An 18085-nucleotide genomic window follows, 5' to 3' on the forward strand; every position below is an offset into this window, starting at 1 on the left:
CCAGTCTGAGTTGTTCAAATACAGCAAACGGCCGGCACTGGGCCGAGCACTGAGCACAGCGATGCTCGTACGAGGGGTTTGCATATGTAAAAGCACCCGAATTATGAACTCAACACTGAACCTCAGGTCCACTCATCTCTACCCGGAAGGAAAGTGCAGAAAGCACAAAGTCTGCTTCTTTTCCAGAAGCTAGAAAACCCCTAAGACATGCCATGGCATGTGTAGCGATAATTTTTACAATATGCTTTTGTTTAGATATTTCTGTTACATACTTTTTGAAGAAACCTCTGTTCTCTTGATTCCAGTTACGAGGATCCAGCTAATATATTCAGTGTGGATGGTCCTTTGGGCCAACTAGTCTAAAGGGCACGTTACATGCTGCTATGGCTAGCGAGTGTACCCGCCCCCGTCGGTTGTGAGTTACGGGCAAATCGCTGCCCGTGGCGCACAACATCGCCCGGACCCGTCACACGGACTTACCTGCCTAGCGACGTCGCTGTGACCGGCGATCCGCCTCCTTTCTAAGGGGGCAGTTTGTGCGGCGTCACAGCGACGTCACACGGCAGCCGTCCAATAGCAGAGGAGGGCCAAAGATGAGCGGCTGGAAAATGCCGCCCACCTCCTTCCTTCCTCATTGCCGGTGGACAGAGGTAAGGAGATGTTCGTCACTCCTGCGGTGTCATACATAGCGATGTGTGCTGCCGCAGGAACGAGGAACATCGCTAATAAGCAAGCAACGATTTTTGGTTTTAAGACGACCCCTCCAAAACAAACGATTGTTGCCACTTTTGCGATCGTTTAAGGTCGCACGTACTTGTCAAACGCTGTGAGGGCTAACGACGCCGGATGTGCGTCACAAACACCGTGACCCCCGACAATAAATAGTTAGCGATGTCGCAGCGTGTAAAGCCCTCTTAAGGCTATGTGCCCACGTCGCATATTTGCATGCAGTTACGCTGCGTATTGCACTGCAGCGTAACTGCGTGCGTTCTGCGTCCCCAGCACAATCTATGAAGATTATGCGTAATCCATGCGCACGCTGCGTTTTAGAAAGCAGCAATTTGCATGCTGCCAAATCGCTGCTTTCTAAAAAGCAACATGTCACTTATTTTGTGCGCTTTGCCTGCAGCCCCCGCTCTGTCTATGGGAGAAGCTGCATCCAGAGATCATAAAATCGGCTTTCACTGCATTTATAACGCAGTGTTTGTGCAGCGATTTGAAGCGCACGTGTGCTGTTCAAATTGCTGCAGAAATATCTACAGGGACACAACGCAACGTGGGCCCATAGCCTGACCTACCGCATCCCATTGTACAGGTAAATAAGGGACACTGGATTTAACATTTCTTCTGGTGCGGGACACATTAGGAGCAGTAATTACTCGCTGCCCAGTGCGGATCTAGCTTTTGGAAAGCTATATGGTACCTCTATAGCGGCTTCTATTTGACCTCATGTGTCCCTTTAACCATTTCCCAACCTGAGGATCACACTCAACAATGCAATATTTACTATGTCAGTGTAACATCCCATAGTCTGCAGAGCAGCAGGGAGAGGAACGGCCAACAGGAAACCTAGATGCAATCTATAAAAGCCGGACGCCAGGGAGGAGCATTATACAGTGACCACACTGGTTGAGGTGTCAGGTGGGGATCACACAGTCATCAACGAAGGGATCAGGATTTGTGATACCAATGTGATATGACTGAAGAATGAGTGTGATTAGATAGGAATCCTAATCAAAAGATAGTGATCAAAGGTCTTATTGATCCATTCAAACTCAGTATCAGAGAGGTGTCCTCTGGTTGACCCTATTTCACCATGATGAAGAGTACGTGTTAGTAGGTCTTGAACAAACCACTATTATGAGGAAGGAACGCTTCCAGTTAAACATATGCAGGAAACCAGTGGTTAATTAACAACATGTGTAGGAAACTAGCGATGTAAAATTCACGGCTCATTGCAACATATGCAGGAAACCAGTGGTCAGCCTGCAACATGTGCAGGAAGCTACTGGTTCCCACAGCAGCGTGTGGTCAGGTTACATGACCATGACTCAGCAATCACATGCTGGTCACCAATTGTAATACTCCGTGCACACGACAACCACAATGTACAAAGTTTGGTATAAAAATACAGGGCTCAGTCAGGGACATTTCCAGGATGCTCAAGTGGACGCACTGCGCCTGTAATGCAAAGGCCGGGTTGTTTTCCTTCTCACTAATAGAGTCCCTCTGATGAGGAAGGAGTGCTACAACATATGGTAATGTTGATGCATATTTCTGTTATTGTATAAGATTCTATCACTATAAAGTAGTGCTAATGCCTATGTACCATTGATTATTCATGCGCTATTAAAATAAATAATATCTTGCTATAAAGAATCTTAGTATTCATGCCTGATTAAGATATCAGTGAGCGCTTCGTAAGTACGGGCTTTCAGCCCCTTTTTAGGAGAATTTAGGAGTAGAATGGATCTGAGGTCCAACTAAACCACCCTCCTAATAAGGAGGAACTACCCACCATTACTACCTTACCTTAGAAGGGGCTCAGATCATGAATAAGACGTACTGTCGAAGCGCGTTCTGGGACTAATTATGCCACGCTGTATGTCTCCTATTTTAAAATAATTGTCATAAAGAGATTATACCTCCAAGGACCGTGCTGGAACATTTTCCTGGAGCCATCCATTACATTGGCTAAATGAGCCTTGCACAGTTCACTGAAAGAGGCGGAAGGCCAGCAGCAGTCGGGGAGCTGAACCTTTATTTATGTGTAAAGTTACTTGAGCTCACAAATCTCCAAGGACGCCTATACTTTTGCATTGGCCTATTTTCCTTTTTGCCATTTTCGAAATTCAAAAGAAAAATATTTTTTTTTCCTCAGATACAAAAGGAAATGTGTCATGTCAAACTTTATGCCTTTTAGAGCTCATTACATAGTCAACTTGCTTAACTGTTCACAACAGTAATTTTGATCAGGGGTGTCCAAACTTTTGCATGACATATGCGTGTCCCTTCTGTCCTACATACTTGTCCTCTGTCCATTGACGCACACGCTTTAACTCCACTGTCCATCCCTCTACATACATGTCCTCCACCAACATACGTGTCCCCCCACGTGTCCTGCTCAGTCCATCCCCCACATACGTGTCCTCCCTCAGTATACACAGTCTATACCCCTACATACATGTCCTCCACCAACATACGTTTCCCCCCACGTGTCCTGCTCAGTCCATCCCCCACATGTGTCCTCTCAATATACACACACACACACACACACACACACACACACACACACGTCCCCTCCCCACTGTCTATACCCTTACATACGTGTTCTCCCACATACGTGTCCTCCCTCAATTCACACACACGTCCCCTCAACTGTCCATATCCCTACATACATGTCCCACCCCAAAACACATACGTGTCCTGCTCAGTCCATCCCCCACATACATGTCCACCCACTATACACATACACGTCCCCAGCCTGTCCCCCCACGCACACCCCCCCCCCCAGGCTAGCGTCCCCAGCCTGTCCACTCACGCGCCCCCCTCCACACACGCATCCCCAGCCTATCCCCCCACGCACGCGTCCCCAGCCTGTCCCCTCACGCACGCCCCCCCCCCTCCACGCACGCGTCCCCAGCCTGTCCCCTCACATACATGCCCCCCCCCCTCCACGCACGCGTCCCCAGCCTGTCCACTCACGCGCCCCCCTCCACACACGCATCCCCAGCCTATCCCTCCACGCACGCGTCCCCAGCCTGTCCCCTCACATACATGCCCCCCCCCTCCACGCACGCGTCCCCAGCCTGTCCCCTCACATACATGCCCCCCCCCTCCACGCACGCGTCCCCAGCCTGTCCCCTCACATACATGCCCCCCCCCTCCACGCACGCGTCCCCAGCCTGTCCCCTCACATACATGCCCCCCCCCTCCACGCACGCGTCCCCAGCCTGTCCCCTCACATACATGCCCCCCCCCTCCACGCACGCGTCCCCAGCCTGTCCCCTCACATACATGCCCCCCCCCTCCACGCACGCGTCCCCAGCCTGTCCCCTCACATACATGCCCCCCCCCTCCACGCACGCGTCCCCAGCCTGTCCCCTCACATACATGCCCCCCCCTCCACGCACGCGTCCCCAGCCTGTCCCCTCACATACATGCCCCCCCCTCCACGCACGCGTCCCCAGCCTGTCCCCTCACATACATGCCCCCCCCCTCCACGCACGCGTCCCCAGCCTGTCCCCTCACATACATGCCCCCCCCCCTCCACGCACGCGTCCCCAGCCTGTCCCCTCACATACATGCCCCCCCCTCCACGCACGCGTCCCCAGCCTGTCCCCTCACATACATGCCCCCCCCTCCACGCACGCGTCCCCAGCCTGTCCCCTCACGCGTCCCCAGCCTGTCCCCTCACATACATGCCCCCCCCTCCACGCACGCGTCCCCAGCCTGTCCCCTCACGCGTCCCCAGCCTGTCCCCTCACATACATGCCCCCCCCTCCACGCACGCGTCCCCAGCCTGTCCCCTCACATACATGCCCCCCCCTCCACGCACGCGTCCCCAGCCTGTCCCCTCACATACATGCCCCCCCCTCCACGCACGCGTCCCCAGCCTGTCCCCTCACATACATGCCCCCCCCTCCACGCACGCGTCCCCAGCCTGTCCCCTCACATACATGCCCCCCCCTCCACGCACGCGTCCCCAGCCTGTCCCCTCACATACATGCCCCCCCTCCACGCACGCGTCCCCAGCCTGTCCCCTCACATACATGCCCCCCCCCCTCCACGCACGCGTCCCCAGCCTGTCCCCTCACATACATGCCCCCCCCCTCCACGCACGCGTCCCCAGCCTGTCCCCTCACATACATGCCCCCCCCCTCCACGCACGCGTCCCCAGCCTGTCCCCTCACATACATGCCCCCCCCCTCCACGCACGCGTCCCCAGCCTGTCCCCTCACATACATGCCCCCCCCCTCCACGCACGCGTCCCCAGCCTGTCCCCTCACATACATGCCCCCCCCCTCCACGCACGCGTCCCCAGCCTGTCCCCTCACATACATGCCCCCCCCCTCCACGCACGCGTCCCCAGCCTGTCCCCTCACATACATGCCCCCCCCCTCCACGCACGCGTCCCCAGCCTGTCCCCTCACATACATGCCCCCCCCCTCCACGCACGCGTCCCCAGCCTGTCCCCTCACATACATGCCCCCCCCTCCACGCACGCGTCCCCAGCCTGTCCCCTCACATACATGCCCCCCCCCTCCACGCACGCGTCCCCAGCCTGTCCCCTCACATACATGCCCCCCCCTCCACGCACGCGTCCCCAGCCTGTCCCCTCACATACATGCCCCCCCCTCCACGCACGCGTCCCCAGCCTGTCCCCTCACATACATGCCCCCCCCTCCACGCACGCGTCCCCAGCCTGTCCCCTCACATACATGCCCCCCCCTCCACGCACGCGTCCCCAGCCTGTCCCCTCACATACATGCCCCCCCCTCCACGCACGCGTCCCCAGCCTGTCCCCTCACATACATGCCCCCCCCTCCACGCACGCGTCCCCAGCCTGTCCCCTCACATACATGCCCCCCCCTCCACGCACGCGTCCCCAGCCTGTCCCCTCACATACATGCCCCCCCTCCACGCACGCGTCCCCAGCCTGTCCCCTCACATACGTGCCCCCCCCTCCACGCACGCGTCCCCAGCCTGTCCCCTCACATACGTGCCCCCCCCTCCACGCACGCGTCCCCAGCCTGTCCCCTCACATACGTGCCCCCCCATCCACGCACGCGTCCCCAGCCTGTCCCCTCACATACATGCCCCCCTCCACGCACACGTCCCCAGCCTGTCCCCTCACATACATGCCCCCCCTCCACGCACACGTCCCCAGCCTGTCCCCTCACATACATGCCCCCCCTCCACGCACGCGTCCCCAGCCTGTCCCCTCACATACATGCCCCCCCCTCCATGCACACGTCCCCAGCCTGTCCCCTCACATACATGCCCCCCTCCACGCACACGTCCCCAGCCTGTCCCCTCACATACATGCCCCCCCCCTCCATGCACACGTCCCCAGCCTGTCCCCTCACATACATGTCCCCCTCCATGCAAACGCCCCCTGGCTCCAGAGCACGCGTTTTCTCCTCACCTGGCTGCTCAGCTCCCGCACATCCCGACCTCCCTCGGCCGCCTCCATCTTCACTGACACCGGTCACCTCTCACTGTCCCATAACAACACAAGCCGTGCCGCACAGAGGGCGGGGTTTAAAACGTCAGACGCGACTTCCGGCAACTGCTTTCTTCCTCCTCCTATTGGCTGTCCGCTCCTAGGGGCGGAGCTAATACGTCAAACTGCACAGGAGCCGATCATTGTACGTGAGGAACTCTGGGGTCCTCCAACAGCCTCCCCAGGGGATGTCAAGACTGCACTGCTGCCGCCAGCTCTATGGTATACTTATCACGTGACGTACACATGTCAGGCTATCCCTCCTCTCTATGGAAATTCTGGCAGGGCGGAAGTGACGTATGCGGAAGTGTTTGTGCTGCCCGCAGTGGGGCGGAGCCGGCATGTTGGTGCTGGGTTGTCAGGTCAGGATGCTGAAGGTGGTGGCCGGGCTGTCTGTGGCGCTGCTGCTGGCACTGATGCTGGGCAGGTACAGCAGCACTGGCCGCAGGGCGCAGCTCCGGGCCAGGAGGGCTGCAGGCAGCGGGCCGGGGAGCGAGCTCAGCAATGTCTTCTGGGCAGTGCAGGTAACTGGACATCTGAATATTGTGCGCTATTGTTCCCTGTTATCAGGTTGTATTGTGTGATGACTGCTGTACATTGGGGTCCCTTCCATTCTCGCCCCCTCCAGGGGCGGCGCTTTATCTCACACTGTGCAAATGTCACCCATAAGTCTCCTTATGTGAATCAGTAATGCTCAGTGGCTACAGATGACCGTGACCTGTAGTCCGGGGCGAGGGCTGCGGTCAGCGACACTACTGGAGGACTTGGTGCGGAACTGGATTAGTATTGATTTCAATGACAAATGTTCAATTCCCTTATGTGTCCAGTGGTGGCGCTACCGAAATAGCAGCTGGCCAGAGGGGTCCCCGGAGACGACAGGTCCCTCGCAGATGACTGGGGTGCTCGAAGGATGACAGGGGTGCTCGAAGGACGACGGGTGCTGACGGATGACAGGGGTGCTCGCGGATGATGGGTGCTGACGGATGACCATTGTATTAGTATTGATTTCAATGAGATGTTCAATTAAAAATGTTCAAGGAGTCCTCGCCGATGACCGGTCCCTAGCAGATGACAGGCGGCCGCAGGATTCCCCCTCCCTTGTGGATGACAGGTGGCTGCAGGAGTGTCCCCCCCCCCCCCCTTTGCGGATGACAGGCAGTCCCAGGTGTCCCCCCTTCCTTGCGGATGACAGGTGGCTGCAGGTGCCCCCCCCCCTTGCAGGTGACAGGTGTCCCCCCTCCCTTGCGGATGACAGGCGGCCTTGCAGGTGCCCCCCCTTCCTTGCTGATGACAGGCGGCCGCAGGTGCCCCCCCCTCCCTTGCGGATGACAGCGGTCTTTGCTCTTGGTAGTCTGACTCGGTCATCAGCATAGTCTAAAGCCTGCTTTACACGTTGCAATTAGTTGTACAATCGCATTTGCGATGTGACACGCCCAGGTTGCATACGGGATCTTATGAGATCACACGTAGGTCGCTCATTTGCTGTCACACGTGCGTTAGTAGTCTATGTTAAATTGATCAATTTTATGTGCGATCCTTTAGATCATGTGTTCTGTGACGTATGCATTGGGCACCTTTTTTTTTTTTTTTATTTATTGACTTGACAAGCGTGTGTAATGTGTAGGGATGCGTTTTAACTATGTCATCTGCCATTCAGCTCTGCTACATGGCCGCTGACAGCAGACACAGACAGCCATGTAGCAGAGCTGAATGGCAGATGGCAGCAGACACAGACAGAGCCGCACTGTCAGAATGAACTCAGGTGAACTTCACCCGACTTCATTGTCATGCTGCGGCTCTGTCTGTCTCGCGTCCTGATTAGCGGTCACCCGTGAAGGACTCACCGGTGACCGCTAAACTCCTGAGTAACTGAATTGAGCAGCCCTCTCTCGTATACTCACCGATCCCCGATCCCCGGCGCTGCACAGCATTCACACTGCTCCGGCGGCTTTTACTATTTTGAAAAAGCCGGCCGCCCATTAAACAATCTCGTATTCCCTGCTTTCCCCGCCCACCGGCGCCTATGATTGGTTACAGTGAGACACGCCCCCACGCTGAGTGACAGGTGTCACACTGCACCCAATCACAGCAGCCGGTGGGCGGGTCTATACTGTGCAGTGAAATAAATAATTAAATAATTAAAAAAAACGGTGTGCGGTCCCCCCCCCGATTTTAAAACCAGCCAGATAAAGCCATACGGCTGAAGGCTGGTATTCTCAGGATGGGAAGCTCCACGTTATGGGGAGCCCCCCAGCCTAACAATATCAGCCAACAGCCGCCCAGAATTGCCGCATACATTAGATGCGACAGTTCTGGGACAGTACCCGGCTCTTCCCGATTTGTCCTGGTGCGTTGGCAAATCGGGGTAATAAGGAGTTATTGGCAGCCCATAGCTGACAATAAATAGAAAATATACTCCGGCACTCAAATAGAAAAAAGAAAGGAGAAGTCCAATATGATGCTCAATATTGTCTTTATTTTATTGTGAAAAATAGTCCGACGTTTCAACCCATCCAGGGTTTTCCTCAGGGACTAATATAATAACAAAGAGAAGAAATATATACATTGTCACAATCATACATCATTGTTACAAAACAACATATCACACACAGGTGAAAATCACGTTTTACATTGTTTCAAAAAAAATTTTTTATATATGCTGAGCTCTTCATAAAGAATGCACAAGGAAAATACCCGTGGACTAAATATAATGAATACAAAGGGACACTTTATTTGCTGTAGAAATCAATATACGATATAGTCATAACACTAAGGAGACCAGAAATCAGGACATACCTATGATAGATAAGATTACGTTTCCTTGAACGAGCACCGAAATTGTGATGAACAATTAGACACTTTGGTGTCAACGGAAGGTACTAGAGGGTAAGACATGAATATGTTAATACCATAAATGCATACAAGAAAAAGGGAACTATGTGTTTATAGGGGTTCAGGAGTGTGTACCTCAATGGATCAATGCTGAGATCAGAACATCCAATCAGGACAGTAAGAGAAAACATAAACAACCTCCACTGATATATTGAAAGGGTTCAGTATGTGAATTCCTAGTGGGTCATGTGCCACAAGTTTCTAAATGAAAAAATCATTCATCTATTAGAAATGAGCGCATATGGGCTCCAGGAGATAATTGATCTATCAGAAAAAGAGTACCTCATGGGCGGGACCAAGTATGAGCTGGAATATCCCGGTTGCGTTTAAGTCAAATTGACCAGTACGAATGAATAAGTGGTGCTACAATCTACAAAAGGATGAAATCCAAATTAAGATCAAACAAAACTATAAAAGAACCAAGAGTAAGGCAAAAATATTACCTATGGGTATGGAAAAAAAGTTTCCATGAGTGCTCCAGCCGTTTAAAGAATCCAAACACACATAAGGTTATTAACAACGACAGGTAGACCACATGAGAGTAAGTTGTATTAGCCCATGGACCCAAGGAGGTGAGTTTATGACCTGTTCTGAGAAGACGTATATGAGTATATGACACGTTAGTATGGACACTAATGATCAATATTGTAATATATGATGGATCCATCAAAAATAACTGCGTCGTACCTTATGAGTATAATGATACACAAAATGTGACTAAGGCTGCCTCTGTGTTGTCGCAAGGCGGCAGTGCAGATGTGTGTGCACCGTAAATGGGAAGGAGACTGTCGTGAGGCAAAGACAGAGACAGGTACTTAAGGACACCAATAATCAACCAGCAAGAGACATACGTAGCAATGAGACCACGTACCTGACCTAATGATGAGTGAACAAAGGGTCTAATAATGAGCAATGCACCCAATCACAGCAGCCGGTGGGCGGGTCTATACTGTGCAGTGAAATAAATAATTAAATAATTAAAAAAAACGGTGTGCGGTCCCCCCCCCGATTTTAAAACCAGCCAGATAAAGCCATACGGCTGAAGGCTGGTATTCTCAGGATGGGAAGCTCCACGTTATGGGGAGCCCCCCAGCCTAACAATATCAGCCAACAGCCGCCCAGAATTGCCGCATACATTAGATGCGACAGTTCTGGGACAGTACCCGGCTCTTCCCGATTTGTCCTGGTGCGTTGGCAAATCGGGGTAATAAGGAGTTATTGGCAGCCCATAGCTGACAATAAGTCCTAGATTAATCATGTCAGGCGTCTATGAGACACCCTCCATGATTAATCTGTAAGTGACAGTAAATAAACACACCTGAAAAAATCCTTTATTAGAAATAAAAAACACAAACATATACCCTGGTTAACCACTTTAATCAGCCCAAAAAAGCCCTCCATGTCCGGCGTAATCCAGGATGCTCCAGCGTCGCATCCAGTGCTGCTGCATGGAGGTGACCGGAGCAGCAGAATACACCGCCGCTCCTCTCACCTCCACGCAGCAACTGAGGTGAGTAGCGCGATCAGCTGAGCTGTCACTGACATTACCCGCGGCCACCGCTGGATCCAGTGACAGCGGGTAACCTCAGTGACAGCTCAGCTGATCGCACGGCTGTCTTCAGTTGCTGTGTGGAGGTGACCGGAGCGGCGGTGTCTTCTGCAGCTCCTGTCACCTCCATGCAGCAGCGCTGGAAGCGACGCTGGAGCATCCTGGATTACGCCGGACATGGAGGGCTTTTTCGGGCTGATTAAAGTGGTGAACCAGGGTATATGTTTGTGTTTTTTTATTTCTAATAAAGGATTTTTTCGGGTGTGTGTGTGTTTATTTACTGTAACTTACAGATTAATCATGGAGGGTGTCTCATAGACGCCTGACATGATTAATCTAGGATTTATTGGCAGCTATGGGCTGCCAATAACTCCTTATTACCCCGATTTGCCAACGCACCAGGGCAAATCGGGAAGAGCCGGGTACAGTCCCAGAACTGTCGCATATAATGTATGCGGCAATTCTAGGCGGCTGTTGGTTGATATTGTTAGGCTGGGGGGCTCCCCATAACGTGGAGCTCCCCATCCTGAGAATACCAGCCTTCAGTCGTATGGCTTTATCTGGCTGGTTTTAAAATTGGGGGGGACCGCACGCCGTTTTTTTAAATTATTTATTTCACTACACAGTATAGACACGCCCACCGGCTGCTGTGATTGGGTGCAGTGTGACACCTGTCACTCAGCGTGGACGCGTGTCTCACTGTAACCAATCATAGGCGCCGGTGGGTGGGGAAAGCAGGGAATACGAGATTGTTTAATGGGCGGCCGGCTTTTTCAAAACAGTAAAAGCCGCCGGAGCAGTGTGAATGCCGTGCAGCGCCGGGGATCGGAGATCGGTGAGTATGAGAGAGGGGGATAGACTGACATGGACAGAGAGTGAGGGACAGAGATAGTGACGGACTGACAGAGATTAGTGAATGACAGACATTGTGAGGCGCTTCAGAACGCAGCTTTTCAGCTGCGCTCTGAAGCGGACTCTTTTTAAGCTGCGGTGCAGAGCGCACACCTGCGCACATAGCATCAGACACCAAAATCGTATGAGGGATGTCACACGTTTCAATTGACTAGGTTCGTGCAACAAAACGCTCATTTCTAGACAAAGATACGATGTGTTTGCGATCAACGGTTTTGCGTTCAATCCTGATCGCACGTAGATGTCACACGCAGATACCTCACAAACGATGCCGGATGTGCGTCACTTACAACTTGACCCCAACGACGGATTGTGAGATATATTGAAGCGTGTGTAGCGGGCTTTAGGGAAGGAGTGCAGAAGAGGACGTCCTGTGTGATACGGTAGGATTGTGATCGGTGACTTGTACCATCTGCTTCTGGTGTTACAGGTGACGGATGTTCACGTCAGTAAGTTCTTGGATCCCCTCCGGGTCTCGGAGTTTGAGGTCTTCTGCACGGAGAGCCTGTCTGTGATTGAGCCGGCACTGGTCCTTGTAACTGGTAAGAGAGCTTGAAAGGATTCCTGCAGGTTGTAACCGGAGCCGTGTGCAACATCACATTAGTGGAAAGTCGGCTACTGATCGTATCAGCATTGATGTATGACACACAGCTGCCATATACACCCATCACCTCTCTTCTGTGATTGACAGCTCTGGCTTCATAGAGCCAGAGAAGGGTGGAGATAGATGTAAAACAAGCAGGTGGGAAGGTGTATATAAATATTTGGCCCCACCATGATGCACGAGTGCCTGTGCTTGGTTTGAACAGTCATTCTGTGCTGACAGTCCCTTTTTAAAGGTGTTTTTCAGTTTTGGAAAATCCCTGTCCCTTAGGTGCAGTTTATTTTTAGCAAACAAACTGTTCTCTATTCATCCTTCACAAGTCCAGCTCTGATTCTTCACCTTTGTTCCTGAGGCCTATTATTGTCTGCAGCGCTGACCACACTGCAGCCAATCAGTGAGCTCAGCAGCTCTACCAGAGTGGCCACCGTGGCCTTTTCAAAGCTACTGAGCTCACTAATTGTCTGCAGTGCTGTCGATGTGACACCAACACTCCTGACAATAACAGACAATGGGAGCCGGAGCAAGACTATGTGGTGGACCTGGGGAGGGTGAGTAAAGCCCAATTAGTTTTCTTTAAAGCAACTTGCATCCCATTTCCAATCTTCCAGGATTGGAAACTATGACATGGTTCTGGGAATCTTACAAAAAGGTTATTTCTTTGAGGGTGCAGGGGTACACAAACAATCCCCCCCACACTGTAAATGTCCTAAGGAGCATGTCCTCCTGTGAGGTCTAGATGAGATTTTCCCACTGAAGTCAGTACATTTTAATGGAGCATCCCACTTTGTCATTTAATTTCAGGGGATCTTACAGACGGTAAAACGAAGGACAAGTTGGGTTCAGACCAATATGAAGACGAATGGCAGACGTATCGCTCCGTGCTGACCAGGTCACGAATACTGGAAAAAACCACCTGGATCGACATTCGTGGAAACCATGGTAGGAGAATCAGTGCTGCGCCCTGTATGGCCTTAAAGGGGTCGTCCACTTTATTGTACAATATTCCTAAAAACTGTCGCCACATCAAAATATAAAGGTTTCTGTACATGCAGCAAATTAGAGCCAAAATCTGCAATGTTACTGTTCGATTCCACCAAAGAAATGACCCCTACAGATTTCAAAGTCTGCACTGAATATGTGTAATGTGTAGGCGTGGGTCACTGCTGCAGACGATCATTGATTGAGGAGGCATTTCTGCTTATTTCAGAGGTGGGGATTAGGTAATGTAGAAATTATTGCGGGTGAGTGTTATTTCTTTAATTTTTTTTTCTTTTGCAAACTCAGGACTATAAACTATTGTACCCGTTCACAAACAAGGACGTATATACACGATACAGACCAAAATTTTGGACACACCTTCTCATTCAAAGAGTTTTCTTTATTTTCATGACTCTATAAATTGTAGATTCACATTGAAGACATCAAAACTATGAATTAAAACATGTGGAATGAAATACTTAACAAAAAAGTGTGAAACAACTGAAAATATATGTCTTATATTTTAGGTTCTTCCAAGTAACCACCTTTTGCTTTCATTACTACTTTGCACATTGGCATTCTCTTGATGAGCTTCAAGAGGCAGTCACCGGAAATGGTTTTCCAACAGTCTTGTAGGAGTTCCCAGACATGCTTAGCACTTGTTGGCCCTTTTGCCTTCACTCTGCGGTCCAGCTCACCCCAAACCATCTCGATTGGGTTCAGGTCTGGTGACTGTGGAGGCCAGGTCATCTGGCGTAGCACCCCATCACTCTCCTTCTTAGTCAAATAGCCCTTACACAGCCTGGAGGTGTGTTTGGGGTCATTGTCCTGTTGAAATAAATGATAAATGATGGTCCAACTAAACGCAAACCGGATGGAATAGCACACTGCTGCAAGATGCTGTGGTAGCCATGCTGGTTCAGTATGCCTTCAATTTTGAATAAATCCCCAACAGTGTCACCAGCAAAGCCCCCCCACACCATCACACCTCCTCCTCCATGCTTCACGGTGGGAACCAGCCATGTGGAGTCCATCCGTTCACCTCTTCTACAAAGACACGCTGGTTGGATCCAAAGATCTCAAATTTGGACTCATCAGACCAAAGCACAGATTTCCACTGGTCTAATGTCCATTCCTTGTGTTCTTTAGCCCAAACAAGTCTCTTCTGCTTGTTGCCTGTCCTTAGCAGTGGTTTCCTAGCAGCTATTTTACCATGAAGGCCTGCTGCACAAAGTCTCCTCTTAACAGTTGTTCTAGAGAGGAGAAGGTGTGTCCAAACTTTTGGTCTGTACTGTACGTCCTTAGCCAGCTCGTGCGGTGAGCATTATTCCCAGCACGTTTGCTTATCCGATCAGCAGACAGGTGTGGGTAGATCAGAGATCCACCTGCGCCTATTTAACCCCTTAGATTGTGCTAACGCTTTCCGGCGAGGGTCGCACTGTTTACCGCTGCCATCAGCAGCCCAGTGACGTGATTACGGTCCGCCAATGTGTTGTTATGACAGTGCAGGGTCAGATGATGATACCAGTCTCTGTTATGACTCACTTCCTGTGAATGTCGGCAGAGCTCAGCATTCACAGGAGATCAGCATTTCTGCTGATCAGAGGGATGCTGAAGCACCGCTCTAAATAGCAGAGAGATCAGATAATACAGACGTAAAGTCCTCGAAAAGGAATAATAAAATCGATAAAAAATGAAAAAAAGTTTTTAAAAAAATATGAGAGTTCAAGTCACCCTCCTTTTGCCCCATTGAAAATAAAAGAAATAAAAAAAAAACACATTTGGTAGCGCAGCATTCAGAAAAGCCCGATCTATGAAAATATAAAATCAATTCATGTGATCGGTACACGGTGTGGTGAGAAAAAAAACGAAACACCAGAGTTACGGGTTTTTTTGGGTCTGCATCAAAATGCAATAACGGGCGATCAAAACATCAAATCTACCCAAAAATGGCACCATTAGAAACATCAGCTCAGACGGTGCTGAGCTGCTATTGGCAGCGTCTGAGAAGGAGCAGTGGAAGCGCCACACCCCAGGAGAAGACTGAAGAAACGCTCAGCTGCACTACAAGCAGAGATTTCACATACTGCGCTCCACAGCAACAAATAGGAATATCTCTGCAATGGAGCGACGCAGAGCAAAACGGAAAAGAGCGTCTAAATCTGGGGAGCGCAGGGATTCTTACACGGTATTTAACTCAATTTGAAAGTGTTAAAGGGAACCTGTCAGCACTTTTTTGGCCTATAAGCTGCGGCCACCACCACCGGGCTCTTATAAACAGCATTCTAACATGCTGTATATAAGAGCCCAGGGCGGGGGTATAACATAACAAACACTTTATAATACTTACCTAACAGTCGCGCTGTGGGTCATATGGGCGTCTCCGTTGTCCGGTGCCGGCGCCGCCTCTTTTGGCCATCTTTGTTCTCCTTCTCAAGCCGCGGTGCATGACGTGTCCGACGTCACCACACTCGCCGACATTCAGATCCTGAGCAGGGCAGATCAAAGTATTGTAGTGCGCCTGCGCAGGACCCGCAAATGTGTATGACGTACACACGTCATGCAACCAGGCTTAAGAAAGAGAACGAAGATGGTCGAAAGAGGCGGTGCCGGTACTGGCAACGGAGACGCCCATATGGCCAACCACACGACCGTTAGGTAAGTATTATAAAGTGTTTTTATGTTATACCCCCGGCCTGGGCTCTTATATACAGCATGTTAGAATGCTGTATATAAGAGCCCGGTGGTGGTGGCCGCAGCTTATAGGCCAAAAAAGTGGTGACAGGTTCCCTTTAAAATCTCTACTCTCCATCGTCCTGGTCTGTAGGGAATGTAGATAAGTATTATAATAGAAACTAGTACATTTTGTTGCTTGCTTTACTATAATCTGTGTATTTTTGTGCTTTTTAGATTCATTTAACATTGCAGACCTGAGCAGCAGCAAAAACTACTACAGGTAGAGAACTGGAAATTAGTGCTGGGGTATGGGGGAAACAGCAGTCTGGTGACCCTAAAACTATGTCTAATGATGGCTTGAAGTTACTTCAGATAATTTGGGACTGCCCTGACAATTCCCTATAGGGCCGCGCTGACGCACTGGTGGTCCCTGGGGGTCTTTGGTTATTTCTCTGTTATCAGTAAAGGGTAAGCTGATGGGGACCACCAGAGCATCAGTGCTAAATCTTAGGAGGCCTGAAAAGTTACTATATGTATTGTTTTTTGTTTATTTTTTTATACACTTTCCTGATTTTTTTTGTTTTATTTTTTTTTTCAGTTTTGGACAGCCCCTTTAAGTCTTTATGATAAATATTAATTATAACTGGTTTCTTCCAGAAACAGATATTCTCAACTTCAGGCTTTGTCTCACATTGTTGCTGTTCCCATTTCAGTAGAATCCAGGAAAAAAAAAAAAGAGAAATCTGACCATGGAAAGGAAAAAGGAAGCTCATGGCAAAGACGTAAAAAGCTATCTTTAATTAATCCAAGAAAAAGCCATGATTAAGGCATAAGCCGAAACGCGTTGTATTTCAGCAGTGCCCTTTTTTGCCACTCTGCCATATTGTTGATGTCTTCATGTCTTAGATTCATAGCATTATTTACGTCTTTTGCCATAAGCTTCCTTTTCATCTCCGGATTTCTTTCTTTTTTCTCAATTGAACCTCAGCCTGGACCAGAGCTCATCCGTGCCCATCAAGTAGCTGATTCACAAGAGTGGAATGGTAAACTGACTTATCCCTCCTTTTACTTTTCATTACATCGACCCAGAGCTGCAAAATCAGACATGGCCTCCTATGAATACTAGTTCTATTTCTGGAAGAAACCTGCCTTGTTTTTCTAGTCCCGGTAGTCTAGTCCCTTTAACTTCTTCACGACATTTGTCGTACACGCACAGCGCCTGCTGGGTCCAGTTATTATGCCGGCTGTGTTATACAGCCACCACCTGCCTTCTAACAGCTGTGATCAGATCTAGCTTCGATCGCTGCTGTTTAACCCCTTATATTCCGCTGTCAATCACTCAATTGGCTTAATGTGACAATTAGGGTGCCCATCGCCTTACATCCAAAACACCTTTTGTAGGGTGCTGATGGGTTGCATTGCACCCCGGCAGGCTGCTGAAGGTCCCATCTTGGCTGGGCTTCATAGGAGACCATCCTGTTTACTATATACTGCAATACTATAGTGTATATATCAAACGGGATCAAACAATTGCAGGTTGAAAACTATTAAAAAATAAACTTAAATAAATGAAAATGTTTTAAAAAAGGAAGAAAAACAAAATTAAAAACATTCCACATTTACGTATAAAATAAATCTTTATTTTTATATAGCGCTAACATATTCCGCAGCGCTTTACATACATTGGCAACACTGTCCCCATTGGGGCTCACATTCTAAATTCCCTATCTGTATGTCTTTGGAGTGTGGGAGGAAACCCACGCAAACACAGGGAGAACATACAAACTCCTTGCAGATGTTGTCCTTGGTGGGATTCGAACCCAGGACCCCAGCGCTGCAAGACTGCAGTGCTAACCACTGAGCCACCGTGCAGTCCTATGTATGTATGTATGTAAATTGTTGATTTTTTTTCATCTCCAGGAAATATTCGGGATGGCAGAAAGAAGGCTCCTTCCACTACGTTCATCACACCCCATTTGGGAATTATTCTTTTATTTGTGTGGATGCGACCCTGACCCCCGGACCCAAGAGGCCTTACAACTTCTTTGGTATAGTTAATCAGGTAGGAAAGTAAATCTTAATAAGGTTGGAAAGGAAAAATCATCTTAATGTACCCTGTAAAAAAATTATACAGCGGAGTTCTTCTATTCAGGACCATCATGCCATGTAATGCATAATTCCCCCCTGTTGGGGTGCTGCAGGGAAGCTGAACATATACTGTTAAAGGGGGTGTCTCACATTCTTAAAG

At 50.0% G+C, this 18085-nt stretch overlaps 2 protein-coding genes across 4 annotated transcripts in view; one reads left to right on the forward strand and one right to left on the reverse strand.

Annotated features, from left to right (window-relative positions):
• UBR1 (ubiquitin protein ligase E3 component n-recognin 1) overlaps positions 1-6285 on the reverse strand; it is a 311682-nt gene extending 305397 nt beyond the window's left edge. The window contains exon 1 of one of the 2 annotated variants that reach the window (XR_012727818.1): positions 6149-6285. Coding sequence is in view for 1 of the 2 variants with exons in the window: in XM_075331219.1 (XP_075187334.1) it covers positions 6149-6196 (48 nt within the window). In the remaining variant the exon portion in view is untranslated. The remainder of the gene's footprint in view (positions 1-6148) is intronic. The other variant, XM_075331219.1, reaches the window with a different exon arrangement.
• A 104-nt stretch (positions 6286-6389) lies between these two features.
• The window catches only part of TMEM62 (transmembrane protein 62), an 88553-nt gene continuing 76857 nt past the window's right edge, over positions 6390-18085 (forward strand). Inside the window, exons 1-5 of one of the 2 annotated variants that reach the window (XM_075331221.1) lie at positions 6390-6448; positions 12010-12121; positions 12985-13122; positions 16072-16117; positions 17758-17899. In XM_075331221.1, coding sequence (XP_075187336.1) covers positions 6446-6448; positions 12010-12121; positions 12985-13122; positions 16072-16117; positions 17758-17899 — 441 coding nt within the window. In that variant the 5' untranslated portion in view covers positions 6390-6445. Of the gene's footprint in view, positions 6449-6525; positions 6751-12009; positions 12122-12984; positions 13123-16071; positions 16118-17757; positions 17900-18085 lie in introns of those variants that run through there. The other variant, XM_075331220.1, reaches the window with a different exon arrangement.

Source organism: Anomaloglossus baeobatrachus, chromosome 12 (genome assembly GCF_048569485.1).
Source record: "Anomaloglossus baeobatrachus isolate aAnoBae1 chromosome 12, aAnoBae1.hap1, whole genome shotgun sequence".
Lineage (NCBI taxonomy): Eukaryota > Metazoa > Chordata > Amphibia > Anura > Aromobatidae > Anomaloglossus > Anomaloglossus baeobatrachus.